This window comes from Anoplopoma fimbria, chromosome 17 (assembly GCF_027596085.1).
Source record: "Anoplopoma fimbria isolate UVic2021 breed Golden Eagle Sablefish chromosome 17, Afim_UVic_2022, whole genome shotgun sequence".
Classification (NCBI taxonomy): domain Eukaryota; kingdom Metazoa; phylum Chordata; class Actinopteri; order Perciformes; family Anoplopomatidae; genus Anoplopoma; species Anoplopoma fimbria.
In genome coordinates, this window is record NC_072465.1 from 18087584 (window position 1) to 18105229 (window position 17646).

A 17646-nucleotide genomic window follows, 5' to 3' on the forward strand; every position below is an offset into this window, starting at 1 on the left:
TAGACACATCTCTCTTTTTGCATTTTTTTTTCATAATTGCATACATTCCTGTTGTATTTAAACGTCTCACCTTTCCTGGGTCATCTTTGGAGCGAGGCACTTTGAGAAAACACTTGTTCAATGACAGATTGTGCCGTATTGAGTTCTGTAGGAGGAAACAGACAGAGAGAAAAGGTGGAAAGGTGAGTGAACACATTAAAAAAAAAAAACATATTACACAAACAAGACTGCAGTATTTGAGTGTGGAAAACATCAGTGCCAACAGCAACAAGGGCATACAACTTGTTGGCATGTATCATGTCGGTTTAGTCACAGCTCCTGTCATCGAGGTCAGCGTGTTTCAGTGGCGTGAGATCTGGCCTGCAACTGTGTCCAGATTTCCCTCTACACACATAGTCATGGGCTCGATCCGTGTACAAGGCTAACAGGAAGCAATATCTTTCATCAATGTCCAACAAACTGCATTCTGGTTGCACAACATATCAAATTCCTCAGGTGCCAAAAATAGGAGCCAGAAGGAATCCCACACTGGGATGGTTGCTGATACCAGGGCCTGATATTAATTAATGCTTCAGCAAGGTCCTGCGGGGGGAGGAAATAAATTATGTAGATCATTCTGAAAGTTAACTCATTACAATGTTACAAGCTACTCCACAGCAGTGAAGAGGGAGGTTCATCCAGCTGCCTGATTGGGGAGGCGAGGTGGGCTGAAGTAGCCACGAGGGCTGGAGAACGATGCTCCAGTCCTGGGTTAACCAGCTACGGCAAGGCCCTCAGAACCAGCTGGAGGCAGGCCAGCTCAGGGCTTGCAAGAGCCAATGTATGCACACGTTTCTCCACTCCACTTTATGGAGTGGTATTGACAGATGGCCACACTAAAAAGCTGTAGGATCCTCTGATGAGTTTAACGGATGCAGAAGATAAGTAGAGAGAGAGACAGGGAGAGACCCCCAAGTGCAAAAGATGGGAGCTGCTTATTCAACAGTATTATAGGCAATTATACCACAGGAGGGATGATAATGACAGCCTCGTTGAAATGCTGTCAATCTCTCTGGTTAAATCACTCCGGTGTGAAACTGCTCTCCAGCAGAAAATATAGAGGGGCAAAGCGGCGCCAGAGTCAAAACAATTCTCCTCCTGTGCCAAAAGGGTTTACTTTTTCTGTGTGCTTACAACGTGAGCATGAGAATGGACTGCAGAGGAGTGGATAATGCTGCAGGAGATTTTTGACTATATCTATTTCACTACCATTGTAATCCAATATAAAGGGACACAAATTCAAGATAACCATAGCTCCTGTTTTTTCTGAAGGGGAAAAATACTCAATTTTAAAACAGCCACCTTCTAAGACTGCAGGGCTGAGTGTTTGATACTCAAAAGATTTTGGGTGGAGTGTCACCCATATCCCTGAACAGAGGAAATTTAAACCACACAAATTCAAAGACAACTGCACAACATACAATAGAGAGGGTAATAAGAAACTTAGATACTTAGAAGTCATGTGAGGAGCAGGCATCGTACTCTAACACGCAAGATTATCAGGAAACAAAATAGTGACACAAAACGGAAGATTCCCACATTTAAAACATGTGTGCTCCGTCTCATCAGCAAATTATGTTTTCAATTAATAATGATAAATCGTTATGGTTATGTAAAAATAAAAAAGAGCAAAGATTGCTATCACAGGCTCTGAGAGCCCAAGGTGACATCTTCAATAAATAAAAAAACACGGAAAAGGAGCAGATCTTCCCATTTATTTTCACATTTGCTTGAAACTGCAATGATAAATCGATTGTCAATTAATTCATTTTCTGTTGATTGACTAATCGGTTAACTGAAAAAAGACACTGTTACACACCAGAATACATCCGTGGAGGGGTCTTAAACCACAAAATATTTTGATCACACTGTTATCGGACCTTCAAAACAAGATACGGAAGCAACCAGGCCTGCACTGCGATCAGAACTCTGTGTATTCCAGCCACAAGACAGCCACTTTCTCTCCAAAGGGAGAAGGTGCAATGCATTGACGCAGAAAACGCCAATCTGTAGACTCTAATAATTCACATAGAACACAGACAAAGTAATCGTGATCTAGTGGAGTATAACACTTACTGATTGACACATAAACATGACAGAAGACCCCGCCCTCTCTGAGGCTCATAGATGCTCCTCCTCCTCCTCACTAGGCCCACCCCGACTACTTTACACAGACTGATACGGCACCATTAAACAGGCCTTATCCTTTTAGCCAAACCCTGTCCCTTGCCTTGTCACGGTTCCAACTTTAGCTCAGATGAATAAAACAATGTGAACGCAGAATGTCGTCATGCATAGTGGATGGTGACAAACAGACACGAGGCTCCCCCATTTAGCCAGCTACTATGCTCCTTTAAAACCCTATGTCCAACAAGGCAGTGTCTGAGCGGGAGGGAGTGTGATGCAAGCTGTAATGTCATACACACTTAAGTACTTAAAGCCATTTCCCCTTCACAGCCCTTGAGTGTGTAGGCCACTTGATGCAAGGTGGACAGAAGCAGCTGAACTTGCACAGCGAGGTGGCTCGATCCATTAAGGACCTTCTGCTGGGCCTAAATCATTGATACGGTCGAGCAGCCAAGGCCTGACGCTACATTAGAAGTTTACTTTTTAATGAACTCTGCCTGCTCTCTTCTTTTCCTGCCAGGCCCGGCGCCCGCGAACGTCCCGTATTGTGTCAGACAAACTCTTTCCACTGCTGCTTTGAACACATTCGTGGAGTGAAGCTAACAGGCTGTGGGTCTTTTTTAGGTGAAGACATGAACCAGAAGACAAAAGGGACTTCAAAAAAATGACAACGGCAGCAGGGAAAGAAACGGGAAAGAAAGCATAATGACAGCGACAGTCGCTTCATTTGATAGATCACAGTGTTTTTGCTGAGTAGGAGGGAAAGGGGACAGCGAGACAACGATAGGCTGATGACAAATTAAGGCCAATTACCTCTGCACGTGTACACAATATGTCAGCATTTGAGCGGTGGCTCATTAGGTTTACAATCTACGTCTGTGTGAGTACAAAGTGTTTGGTTTTAAGACAGTAGGCTATAGGTTGTGTGTTAGGGTATACGTGGATCTACAGCAGAGAAAGACGTGAAGTAAGTTTGAAGAGGTCAGAAGGTGTGAGCAGCGATACATAAAGTGAGTCAGACAAAGCTCACTGCAGGGGTCCTGCCCAAGTGCTGCCCAGCTTCTACCTGCAACCCCCACAGAGCACTTCATATCCAACCTCAGCACAAGCCTGTGTGTGTGTGTATGTGGGATGACTCCTACACACCTAAAAAACGCACACGCACACACACACACGCACACACACACTGGTACGTGTCTCCTAACAAATGGCGGTGATTTAACACACCAGGACAGCAGTGGAGGCGTAAGCAGCTCCGCCCTCGCTGCCCCCCCCTCCTGCTGAGGAGCGCTGCAGCTCAGCAGAAGGGCCGCCAGGGGAAAGTAGGTCAGGCTGACCTCTGCGCTCGGCGTGTCAAACGTTCAGAGTGAGCTAAAGGGACAGGCCATGTCAGAGCCCTGCTCCTCACAGCTGGGGAGGAGGAGGTACCCTGTGCACACGGTCGGGGACCCAAGGGAGAGAGCTCGGCATGCTGGGACGGACACACGTACGCACACATACCGGTTATGACATAGGTACGAACAGCAGCAACCCAGGGAGAGGAAGAGTCCCGCTGTGGTCCCCTTCCCACATTCACACCATCTACCTGCAACGTTATGCCTCTACTCAAGGCTAAAAAATATATAAAGGAAAAATAAAGTGCGCGGGGGCTCGAACCAACCAACACACACCAAGCCCACTCTTTACTTGAAACATTCCTGAGTGAGAGTCTGAGATGACCTAGAGGAGCTCTTAAAGTGATTAAACTACAAATGGAGGGGAACTTAAATGCTGTTGGATTTGCTTCCTTTGCGATCAAAGTGTTCTCCCTCGCATTGCTGTCTGTGGGAAAATATTCAGGGGTGAAGGGTGTCAGGAACCAGCAGCTAAACATTACAATGACCTCCACTGCAGGAGCTGCTCTTAAAGTCAAATATTCAAACTAAAAATTATTCTTGAGTTCAATTTACATTTCCAACAAAGAGCAGGTTTGGGGAGAAAGTCAAAGAGATGCACAGTTTTAAGCTATAGAGTTAGTTGAGGTGACACTGTGTACCTGATCACAGTCTTTTCACATTTACAATGAAGTAGAAGACAGAATGTACTTTTACAGGGCTTTTACAGTCACAAAAGCAGCCATGTTAAAAATATTGTACAGGCCCGTGTTGCCACATCTAATATCTTGTATGGAGCGTCTTCAGAGGGAAGAATGACGAATCAGAAGAACCAAACATTGCTGGTGCCACCGCTTGGAGGAGAGGACCTCAACCTCTAATTGACCTGTCAGCAAGTCTGAATGATGGAGGGAAATAAAAGAACCGAGCCGCTGCCGAGATAGATGCTTCAGATCTTTTTAGAAAAATACACAAAATAAGATCTGTTGGATGGATGAATGGTGAGACAGAGAGAAAGAACTGGTCTTTGAGTGGGTGAGTTGAGCGAGTGAATGAACGAGTGAAAAAAACAGCCAAGCAAATGGAAAGAAGGACGGACCAACACAAAGACCTAAGAGCTGGTTGTTTGTGAGCACGGAGTGTAGATATTGCTAAAAAAGAGTGAGCAGTGAAATCGTGAAATTTAATGAATGTGTGAAAATGATTTCATGCAAAGGAGGAAGCCGGTCCAGCATGACAAAGCATTTCCTGCTGCATGCTTGAAGAATGCACCACTTTTTTTTAAATAACACTAGGTCTTTATTAGAAAATTGTCAACTATTCTAATAGGCTAATTGATTAATAAATAAGGTAATTTTTCCTCCAAGCAATCTCTGGGTTCAGCTTCTCAGATGTGGGGATTTGTTACCAAGCTTGTATGTATGATAGGACTCTGAATAGGTTTGGTTTCTCGACTGGTTAAAAGAAATTAAATAAAGTGTCACATTAAGTTATTATTTTTAGAAAAAAGATAACTCAAGAAAATAATTGGTAGATAAACAATAATTATATAATTAACAACATGTTACAATATATCCAATACAGTATTGAAAATAATAAATCATACAATCTTAGTGTTTTACCACAATAACCTTGCAAGCTTTTAAAAGATTTTTGAGTAAATACATTTTTAAGTATTTAATCTGCAGCCACAGATTTTGGAAATAGTAAATGTATCATTTATTTCGACTTCAGTACTGAGAACCACCGTGTCTCCATATCTCTCTGATAGAGTGCTGCAGGGATGAGGTCTCTTTGTAGGCCAACCTCGGTAGTTTGCATCAGATTGGTTCCCTCAACAAGAAGCCAGTGAGATTTTTGCAGAAGATAAGCTGCGTGGCAAACACAAGTGTTTGACACTTACACATTTTGTTCATTAAGATAATCTTCACAGGTGAACAATACTTTTATGATTTTTGAAGTGAAAATACAATCGTCAAAAGTAAAAAGCTAACATTAGGCTGTAAACAAACAAAAAATAGTGTTCTAATTTAGCCATTTGTTAGCAACCGCCTTTTTCAAAATTCATGAATGGGGTATTCACCAACGTATTTTATGCCGCAGAAGAAAACATTAAAACCTCTTAATCTTGATAAGCACAGACCTTATTTCACAAATCTAACCAAAAACCCATTCAAAAAAACCTTTGATTTCAAGACAAGGGAACCAGAAACACAATTATGCTCACTCATTTCAAGGTTTTAGGACTTTTCCTGCAGCAGTCTATGGACAATTTTATTAACAGTTAACATTTCAAAAAAGTCCAACCAGGAGACCGACTGAAAATCAAAAAGATAAAGTGTGACAGTGAGGAGCGGTAAGAACGGAGTGCAGCAAGCAAACCCACAATAAAAGAAATGAGAAGTGAATCAGTAGAGATACAGTAACCCTCTCTCTCTCTCTCTCTCTCTCCCCCTCTCTCTCACTCACACATGCACAGGTACATTACTGTATTTTTAGGCTTTTGTTATTTCATAAGGACCCTGTGACATGCCCACCAACACAGAACATACTCCTCAGCCTCGGGGATCTGCACCGAGGCCACGGAATGTAGCACCTTCGCTGTCTATTTGTAGTGGGTGTGGGAAGGCATGTGGGATACTCAGCATTCGCTCCGCAAGGCACCGCTTAAAAAAACAACATGTTTTATTGGACACACACACACGCGCACACGCACGCGCACCCTCACAGGTAGAGAAAGGTAAGTTCGTCCAGGTGCAATCACCAGATGATTTAATCCTTTTAGCCGTTTGGAGAGCGGTGACCCTAAGGCCTTTGAACGCAGCACTTCTGACTGACAGGATGAAAACCTGCTGTATGGCGACAAAGGATGCTGAATGCTTCACCTTAAGAATACTTACAACCACCTCCTGTTTGATAGCACGCATTCACATCATGTACAGGGAAATCAAGAAAAAGAAGGGTAAGTAAAGTGGGTTTTTCTGGGCTTCGATTACAAAAATAATTACATATTGCACCTGTTAAATGCATTTATAGCTTTATTGACTACAGTGACCCCCCCCCACACACACACACACACACCGATGCCGTACTGTCAGACTCAAAAAGTCTGCCAACGCACACCGCAACGCTCTCTCTCATCTAGCGAAGCTACCAAGAGACCCAAAGCCCACACTCAAATACAAATTAAGTCAACGATAACGATTTTCAAACTTGATTTTTTTTTCTAACCATCTTCAAAGGCATTTGATCTGCCTCCCATGGCATCTCGTAGTTATGTGTTGCCATGCTAGGTTTTAAGCCCGGTAGTCTCTGATCTTTACTGACTTGTATGTAGTTTTAATAAAACATAAACAGTTTGCTTGCCTGCCGCAGAAAAATACATGGCAAGGTGAAATCTGTCATAATTATAATAACCTGTTATTCGGTGCTAGGAGAGCTCTTTGTCTACGTCCATAATGCAACGACAAAAGAATACGAGCGATCGAGACGACTCAAAAATGATCGCCAACTTTTGCTTTCTAGACACAGGTCATCTGGTGTAGCACATTGAGGTATTATATTAATTAGAACTCAACAGCCACTTCTGCCGAAGGATATGACACTATGGGGAAATTGCAGCCCCCCCCCAAACAGTGAGCATTTGGCTAAATTAAACCCATTTTTCACTGGCAGCCTCACATAGTGAAGCCAATACATGCAAGAAAGAAATTAGCTTGATAAGCTATTACATGTTGTGTGGACTCAGAGTGAGAACAATGACGGCATCAACAACAAAACAAAAAAAACGTTCAGAACATTTAAATACTGAAATGCCTGCTTTATTATTTATTATTTACGGGTTTTAAAGAGCTATAATTAATGGGGAAAAAAATAAAAAATAACAAACAGAGCTGTCAAGGTACAGTAAAGAAATGACCCACCCTAGCTTTAATGGGGAAAAAAATAAAAAATCGCCTGCCACTGCAGGGGGGCCAATTGAGATGACAACTGAGGTCACTGGTTTGCATCAGCCTCCACAGGTGGATGGTTTTCCAGAGGCCAGCTACATGGGATCAAACTGCAGGAACGGCAAAGAGGACAGAAGAGGAGGCCGCGGGTACAAATTGTGCTTCGTCAGTGGAACAAAGCCACCTCAGACATTTATTCTAGATAAATAGAAGCAAGCTAACGGACGTCTACAGCACCACTTCACTCTCTCTGATAACTACAGCAGGTCACATTAGACCAGGCTGTCTACATATTAACTACTCTCTGATACACATTAACCAAAGAAATGTCCAAACATAAAGTAAAAGTAGATGTTGACTTTCTCTGCCTAGTCTGATACCAAGAAATCAAAGCAATCCTGCTTTATCTGAGGGTAATCCAGGGATACTGCTTCCTATAGAGCTCAGACAATAGACGGAGCCGAGACAAAACCCCATAGTGGCATAGGAAAAGTTTATGAATGCTACGCCAAGGATGTTCCCTTTTCAACAGAAGCGTGAGGTTAGAGAGCAAAAGCTCCAATATAAATGCTCTGAATTAAATCTCACTCAGGCACATGCACCTACATTCCCTTCCCTACCTGCTTTGTTGCTGCAAGACCAACCTTGGAATGGACCTGCAGCGATTCAAGGGAAAAAAACAACAACTTCTGCATCATTTTCTAGGTGCACTTGAGGTTACAGCCCTGGCTTGAATGCCACCTATGAAATTCGAGCACTCCCCTTATAAATTGGGAGGCGGACACTGCAGATTTGAAAAGCTGTGGGGGAAAAATTCATTTAATGCAACGCTGAATGGCATTTCACATGACAACAAAAGGCCCTGAGCCACTCGTATGAGGCCTATTTGATCACAGTCCTTCAGAGAGCCTCTGCCTCTCTGTCCCGCCCTCTCGCTCAGAGCCAAACCGCACTCAGTCAAACCGCTTGTTTCTACACTATTGCACGGTGCAGCGTGCAGAAGTGCAGCATTATTCCATTAAGTGGATTATTTCAGAACATCTCTGACCTTCGACAGGGTTGTCATTGGCGATGAACAAAGAAGAATTGAGAAGAAATGATGATGGGCACAGACCTCTGTGGTAGTTGGCAGGATTGAGCGATAGATAACAGTAAACCAGTCAATACAACACAGTAGATCAGGTTGAAACAAAAAGGTTGAGACACGGCACGATTAAAAATCAAGTCAGGAGAGCAAAACAAAAGTGTGCAAAAGCCACTGGAGATAATCCAGAATGAGCCAGGATTGTATCTAATGGGCCAGATTAGTACTTTTCTAGGGGGTCACTGGTGCTAGGTAATATGAAAATGACATGACAATTGATAGACATGTCATACTATGTGAATAACGTTTTTAATTAAACTAATGAGTATTTTTTTTCTTCATTATATGGATAAAAAAATAGGGCGATCAAGAAAGTACACCTGTTTGTTTCACCAATGTTAACTGTAGCACTGACAAATATTTCACCAGGGTTTTGCTTGAAATTTACTTTAGGGATAACAGCTGCATTATTGCAAATCCTAAAATGACCTTTGCCACAACACTTTTCTGTTGAGGCAAACATACACCATATATATATATATATATATATATATATATATATATATATATTAATATAAAAAAGAGGAGCTTGACAACCCTTGATTTTCTGAGGAGGATTGGGAACAGGAGGTTGTAGTGATGGGACATTTTAGGTTTTAAGGGGGTTATAGTCAGAATAGCGCGCTGTGGACAAAACTCTGTCAGCCTATCTATTCTCTCGCACTCAGCAGTTAAGGTCATCACAAGCTACATCAGCCTTGAGGAAACAAAAGTAATTGACAGATACTCAAATGGGAAAAAAAAAAAAAAAAAAAAGACGTAGCACATACTGTGTGCTTGGTCACTCGAGACTAACAGGGAAACTGGTTCGGTACAGACTGACAATATCAGCAAAGACAGCCGTCCTGCACAGTGCTCTAAATTGAGTCTGGTTCTCTGAGCGACGCAGACTCGCACTCTTCTCCTGTGCTACACTACACAGGGCGCTTTTTTCTCTCCCTTCCTCCTCCACTGCAGAGGCAGCACAAGGCCATGAAAGATTGGAGGCAAAGTGACGTCCTCCAGTTTATCCTCCCTGAAAGCCTTCGCATGCTCTCAGTTCCACATGAGGGATCTGATGAAAGCCGTTTGTCAGTACGCCACTTAATTATCAGCCAGAAGAAGAGCCTCTGATGCTATCCTCTGACAATGGCTCAGAGCAGCCTGCTGACTACAGTGCCCACTAACAATGAGGAACTGACTGCAGCTACTAATGGTGACGGGGTAGTGCCAACTGTCCACTTAAGAGTTGGACAAATTAAGTAACGGCACAGAAAGCTTTTTGTGTGCTACTTCAATGTATGCTCTTTTCACTGTAGGCTTTACATCTTTTTACCAACATTTTTAAATGTGATGTTTGGAAGACAAACTGACAAACAGAACAAGGTCCTACTGAAAACACATTATAACGAGCGGAGGAAAAAAACTGAGACGGTTTTGACCTTTTTACTTTTCCTGCATGTCTACACAAACATTATGGAGCTTATGCTGCTGCTCAATATGCACGTTACCACCAGACTGCAAATAAATAGAACAGTCGTATGCATCCCTTAACCTTCTGTCTTTGCATAGTCATGTTCATGTGACTGCTCAATGCTGACAGTTGAGAAACAAATAGTGACCATGGCTGGATACCTTTTTCTTTTTTTTTCTATCTCTGTGCAGATGGATAAAAATAAAATAATTCTATTAAGGTTGATATATATTTAAAGAAACTCTAGCATCAGAATCAAATAGGACATTTGAATACCGTACGGAGGGAAATGTTGAATACGAGCGCCACTCTGGTTCCATATTTTCAAAATGACTTGGGTGTGTATCCCTCAAAAAGGTTGGTTTGTCAGTAGAAAAAGGTGAAGATCAGCTCGAGAAAGGGCTTTGTTTTTGTTATCCAGTTGTGTCGTTGTCTTGCATTTCACTGTTACATTTACTACAGTTGTCCTCAAATTCTTCAATACACTCTGCTACTACACAACCATTGAAAGAGTAAAGCCACTGCATTTACCATCGTCTGTATTAATCTGATCCAATTCTTAGTTTTCATTAGCAAAAGTACATTACGGTACATGTCCATGACAGACACAGGGTGATGACTCAGTGTAACCTTGGATTCCCGCAGTAACCTGTCAGCATGGAGCAAATCCAACAAGGAACGGCAACAAGCAACGTCACATTTTGAATCACTGCTCTGCTCTCGCTAAAAAGAAAAAATACGAAAAAAGAGACGCTGAGAAAAGAGAAAGAGAAAAATCACAGACTCACCCTACAGTCCATTAGACAAGTTAATGCAGAGCTGCCAGACTTGCTGACCCATTAATAATACATTGCAGTGGTCAAAAGAGGCCAGACACCTCTGTGCACTCCTTCATCTCTCTACACGACCACATTAATGGACTAATTCAGATGCAATTAACTGGTGGGGAGAGGCTGTGGCCTTGAGGCTCGTGGAGCACAGACGGAGGGGTTTACAGCCAGGGCTTGGATTATAATCACTGTGAGCACACACACACACACAGAAAACAATTTACATGCTATAAGAAATTAGCCAATACATTCAATACTACAGAATTTAGCTTTAACCACTGGATACCAGAAGCAAAAAGAAAATGTATTAATGCATTTACACTAAATCATCATATTTATTTCTAGAAATACTATTTGTAAGTGTTTCTTTGCTACATAATCTGTGTCAGCCACGTGTTTTGCTCAAACACTACGCTGAAATGAACACGGAAACCAGCAGTAAACGTGACATATTACCACATTTGAAGTTGATATGGCAAACATGTTGGCCAACTGTCCCCTGTTTACACATCTAGCAGAGGCAAAGTAACAGTGGTTTTCATGTGGAGTCTCGTTTGTGACCACCCATTGAATGCAAGTCCAACAGCGCTTTCTTTTAGCTCAGTTTTGGTCCCCACCAACTTGTTAGCAGCTAAATGCTCTGCTTTGTTCACCAGCTAGTATCTGCAGCTGTATCTGTCAGTCGCTTGGTGGGTAGGTAACAGATAGTCTGTTTTTAGAGCTTTTCACTCTGACAGCTGCCTGCTGTGACCAAAACGGCACTATGAGAGTGGTGAGAGTAAACCAAAGCAGTAGAGCTAAAAAGAAAAAGAAAAAATGTACTTTTCAGAGAAAGCCCCCACGTCCATCATGCGAGGACCCTTATGCAAATCTGCACAAGACAACAAACGTGTGAAATGCTTACACTGCCCTAAATTGCCTTCTAATTTCATCAGTTTCTTTCTGATGGTTGTTTTATTCAATAATGTCGCTGCAGAAATCTGCTCTTTGAGAATGTGACGTTGACAAATGAGCAATTACAGGAGCGATATTCACGCATCACATCTGTGGCCGGCATGACCCGCGATTAGCCCAACTGATGCTGAATGTGAGATGCTAGAGCCATGCCTGTCAACACAGGCGCCTGGGAAGGCAGCGCGGGCCCATTCTGGCATGTCATCCATCACTGGTTCCACTCGGCTGCCACAGCTGTGTCACTGTCCCCCCCCTCTCACAGACTGCTGACCCCACTGAGGACGCACCAGCAGCATGATCAAATATCTCGCAGGGATAAGAGACGCTTCACTGGCAAGTCAGAAGACAAAAACTACCCTTGCCTACATATCCTCTGCCATGGTGATATCTTTATCAATAAGCAGCATTTAATAGAAGGTAGCAGCAGAGTAGTGTAGAGACACACGGCTGTAGAATAATCGCCTCTGCAAACCAGACATGTCGCAGTTAACATTCATGTCCGTCCAAAAATGTTAGCGCTTTATCGTTTTATCATAATGGACATTTGTGGGACATTGTCCTGATTTGCAGATTAATTATTGAGCTGTGGCTAAATATGTGTGTAAGGTCAGTCCAACTTTGAGCGCAAGTTTTGATTTCTGTGCCAAATTTGAAGAAAGAGTTCCTGAGTTATCGTGTTCATGAGAATGAACCTGACGGATAGATAGAAGGACAGACAACAACAAAAACAGAATGACTCTGGCCACGGCTGCAGTCGGCACGGAGGCATTCAAAAAAAAAGCAAGGATTGTGAAGAGTGAAGCCATTAGCTGCGAGAGGCTGACACAGAAGGTGATGCGGGGAAAAGTAATTGCCAGAGAAGAGAGAAGGTGGATTAAAACAAAGATGAAATGGAACAACATCGGCAAGACGTATTTCCAAGATAATTACTCGCCATGCAGATTTGTATCAACATGGCAACCATCAGGGCTAGAATTCCTATCAGATGTGAATGACCTACAGTCTGGATGTGAGGCGGCATGGCTGAACTCGCAGTCGCTCTAAGTGGATATTCAGCGGAGGGCTTACCTCAGTCAAGCTGCAGACCTTTGACCCTATCAGCAGTCTCAGGTTGCTGTATACTTTTTCAAAGACCCTTCTCCAGACTCTGCTAATTAATCCTGCAGCCTCTTTTCCTTTCATTTCCAAAAAGGAAACGCTGTGTGCAGGCTACGGTGCCGGCAGATAAATTAGCTGCATGCTTCACAGGAGGCAACCATTCTTTAGGGAGAGCAGGCTACCTTAATTATGAATAATATTAATTACATTTTTAAAAAAAGACCAGGAGAAGTATAAAATAAAAAAATAAAAAGAAAGAAAAAAAATCAATCAAAAAGACTCACGCTAAAAGATATTTATTAAAATTTAATCACACCTTGTTTACTTTTCTAGAATAAAATTGCATATGCGGACGGAGCTGGGAGCAGTAGCCTGTCTAACCCACCTTAGATTAATTTAACAGGCAGATTCCAGGGACTGTGATCTATTTATAGCTCGCAGAACTCATCAGCGTTCCCCCCTCGCTTTTTCTCTGCCTCTTTGTCAGGGCGAAAATCAGTGCACACACAAGAGACTATGTTAAAAGGGACCATCTGTGATCCCAATGTCAACAAAGGTAGCCTGATATTCAGAATGGTGCAAGCATTATGGTGCACCTCCATTATTCAGTCCGACATTGGCTTCTTATTAGTCGTTTCTGGAAGGGTGGATTCGATTTTACCCGAACCCATAACTGAACTAATGCATCCGGAGGCGCCGGCTTTGTTAGGCTGCGTACAGTTAGTGCAAGTTGATATTAATATATGCAGAAAACAGCAGTTGGTATTGAGATTCAGTTTTTTGCAAAGACAATTTGCCTATAAAATACCACACATGGCTTTGTGTCCAGGTACAGGAAAGTATTAGACAAAGCAGCGTTGACTATTTCCACAACACGAGATAAGAATTCAATAAGTGCATTGTTTTCTTGTTTTATCACAACAGAGGAGCATCGTCACAGTTATTAAATGGAGAGATATCAAAGAAACAAAGTCTTTATTATCTTAAGACAAATAGAGGAAACAATTAAGATTTATTGAAGACTGTGCTTGCTCAACTTAGCTTGTGTGTGCTGCAGCCGGAGGAAAGGAGTTTGCCAAGTTAGCTAAATAATAACTATGAACTGGTTTACTGTGTATTCACACTTTAGTCACTTACAGTTTAATATTACATTCTAAGAAAAACAGCTTTTTTTTTTAGACAATTATATCATCAGTTGAGAAAGAAATATGTCAAACAGAAATGTCATCTAAAATTTTGTGAAGCTACTTTTTTTTGGTCAAAATGACAAACACTCGTACTGTAGCATTGAAAGGATTGTATTAAAAAGGATGAACACGTTCCTGATTTCTTTTGAGGGGGTGGCAGTATTCACAGTAATTCTCAGCAATATTTAGCTCTAACTGTACATATGCTGTATTATGCAAAGGCGACAGAAAACCCAAGCGGAAAAATGATGGAGGGCAAAAGGCCACTCGCTGGGAAAAGTAAGTTAAAATACAGGGAAAGCAAAGTACTATTTTTGTCTAAATCTTTCTAGCCACGGAACGATGACTAAAGAGTTTCTGAGCAGCTCCCCGTGGCCCTTCATCTTCCCCTCTGAAGAATCGCAGAACTAGCTAATGATATTTCCAGTTACGAGTTATTTTGAAATGTGCCTCGAATTCCTTGCAGTTCACAACTTTTGACTGTGACACTGGGGTTGATTTTCCTGCCCATCTGCGCTTCAGGCTACATATCTGTGACAGAGAAAGGGCACGGCCTTCTGGAGGTGATGATGTCAGTCACCACAAAAATGGACCGCTCTGGAAAAGACATAGAAATACAGATCCTAACCCCTTCTCCAGTTATTAAAGAACCTTATGGGTCTCAATAATGCCAGTCAGCTAAATACATCAGTCTACTCTATAGTTCTCATATCCAAAACTCTATCCATCCGAGACAAATGCCAAGCCTTAACTAACTTGTGAACATATGGTAAAATAACTACCCGACAGACATGATTATACGGAGAGATCCTACATCCTTGAATTCTCATAATTCTACATAACTAAGTGAAGTGCATGCCTCAACAATACAAACTTGTAATAACTTTCAAAAGCCTGAAGCTGTGACTAAGAATGTCTACAGGGATCAACAACCAAGTATTGTCCAGAGTTAATTATGCATTATGAATGATTCTTGGAAAGAAAAGAAGAAGAAAAATAGGTGGCTGCAGAAGTGGTGTGTCCCCAGCCTGTAAATCAGATATCCACTCCAACAGACGTCATTATGACAGAGGAGGAAGTTCACTGAAGTGATAACCACGGTCAACAGCGTTTACTGGCTGTTATGGGTTAATGAGTGTTTGAACAGGAGAGCGGAAGCTATACCATATTTGCTAAGAAATATATAGCATGGCTTCTCTTATCATTTTAAACGCTCATTAACCCACAACATCGTATATGGCCATAGCCATGACTGTCAAAAAAGACAGCTACAGTTTCAAGTAAAAGTGAAGCCAACTTCTCTACACAGGCCTGCAGGCCACAAGAGGAAGCGATAGAAGCCTCAGGCCTTTTATGTTCTGCACTGCAGTCAGCACTTCACTCAGCGGAGTGTGGGGACAGCAGCTCCTGCCAAAATGTATCCGTGCCAAGGCCTGCCAGCCTGCTCTCCCCGCCCACTCTGAGGGCCAGAGCGTGAGCGGTGGGGCGCCGGTAGGCGGGTGCAAGGTGAGGCTGGTGGGCGGGTGGCCAGGCTGGAGCTTCCTGACACGGGAACCCGCCTCACAGCAGGATCAAACTGGCTGCCGAGTGAATCACTACCCCTCCCACTACCTGACAAAGTCGTTGCCGGGCCAGAACGTAGCCACTAATATTGTCTCTACAATTAGAAAAAAATACTGCTGTGTCACCTGAGCGCTCCTCAGACGGCATCTCACTCAGCCGAGGTTTACATGACACTGGACTGAAGAAGAGACGGCAATGAAGTTCACGAAAAAGGATAATATTGGACTTGGGGTTGGCGTGTGAGTTACAGAGTAGCTCTAAATATGCATCAGTGCTACTGAAAAATTCAGTATCTGCAAAGTGCTTAAAATTTAAATGCTTGCTTTACGGTGTAATGATGATACAAGCTAAGAAAGTAGATGAAGGTATCAGAGAGTCTGGCACCGAAGCAATTTTACACTTTCAGATTTCAGGCACCGCAAACCCAGGCTTTAGGTGGGAGATAGTGGCAGGAAGCACAAATTCTCATACCTGACCAATCTTATTTAAATAAGCAACAGGGGCAGGGATTTTCTGAGCTGTGGCTAGTCGCTAGTCAGAAGCAGGAACATTATCTCCAGAGTAAATAATGTCCTGGAGGACCAGTAGCTACCCAAATCGCTTCTTAAAAAATAGAAAACTGCTCCAGGCTGCTATTATTAAGCCTCAGATCCAATGGGAAGTTGAACCTTTGATCTGTTTAGGGTACTGTGTATTTGCATTTTATAATGAGATCAAAGCAAGGTCCAGGGCCCCTGCAGAAGGAAGCCCTGACGGTTTACAGACCGAAGCTATATTTCCCTGTTAACAAGATCATGTAAGAGCTATGGGCCTCAGTGAAAATGCAACGGGAGACTCAGTGTTTGTGAGGCAATCAACAGTAGCCTGCATCGTCTTCCAGCTAATTCTCTTTCCTGTACACAGGTGTGCAAGTGGAAAAGAAAAATAAAATCATGCCAGTAGCAACAATCTCCTCAACAGTTAGAGTTCAAGAGCAAACATTTCAAACATTTTTAAACTGGTTGAGAATTGCACCAGATTTTCTTTGGCATCCTTCACCTGGAAGACATGCAGAGGGGAATTGACACACTGCCTGAAGTGAGCCTACGAGGAGCTGGGAGAAGGTTTGAGATCAGCATGGGGGTCAACGTTTGAGAGTATATGTGGAGTCTCAAGTACTCAATACTGTTCCTGACAAAATATACCAGAAAAGAAACCGCACACAACGTCGCTCCTACTTTGACGGAGGTGAGCAGACTCGTATTTTCTGACGGCCTGATCGGAGGTGGAGTTGGGAGAAGGACTGCATACAGACAAGAATAATTAGGGAGGTCTGTTTGCTTAAATTAAACCATCTAGTATTAAGGCGTTATTGTAGAAACACATGAGAGCTTACATTTATTTTAAGTTTAAATACAGTGAAAGTATTTGCAGTTAACAATAAAGTCAATAGTTAAATGCATGAAAGAGAAGTTTACCTTGTAATAAAATATTTGCTCAAATGTATTTCTTGTAATACCTCCTGTTTATTCAAGATGACACTCTACTATGTAAAATGTTATAAATGCTACTCTATCTTTGTCATGAGGAGAAGTACTTTAATCTTTAAGCAGTTATCTTAAGATGTCCATTTTGATTTGGTCACCTTAAAAGTGCTGAATTATTTATTCAGAGCATTAATATAGGAACAAACAACGGTTTGCTATATAAAGATTGAATGGAGTAATGTCTATCTGAGCAGAAAATGTGTGGGTTTTTCTTTGCTGACAGCAAAGAAAGGATATGACACTGGTTCACTTTGGGATCAACCAGAGACTCAAGTATCTTTATAAAAAAATAAAAAAAAAAAAAAAAGTAGTAATTGGCAAAGCAACACTTGCACTTCAATAAACTCCTCACCACTACGGTCATGGTGCGTGCAAGTAGAGGTTGACTAGGGGAATATCCCC

The 17646-nt window shown here is 42.3% G+C and overlaps 1 protein-coding gene across 2 annotated transcripts in view; it reads right to left on the minus strand.

The window, feature by feature from the left end:
* foxj3 (forkhead box J3) overlaps positions 1–17646 on the minus strand; it is a 67152-nt gene that overhangs the window by 18057 nt on the left and 31449 nt on the right. For both annotated transcript variants that reach the window (XM_054617238.1, XM_054617237.1), the window contains exon 3: positions 71–145. In XM_054617238.1, coding sequence (XP_054473213.1) covers positions 71–145 — 75 coding nt within the window. The remainder of the gene's footprint in view (positions 1–70; positions 146–17646) is intronic.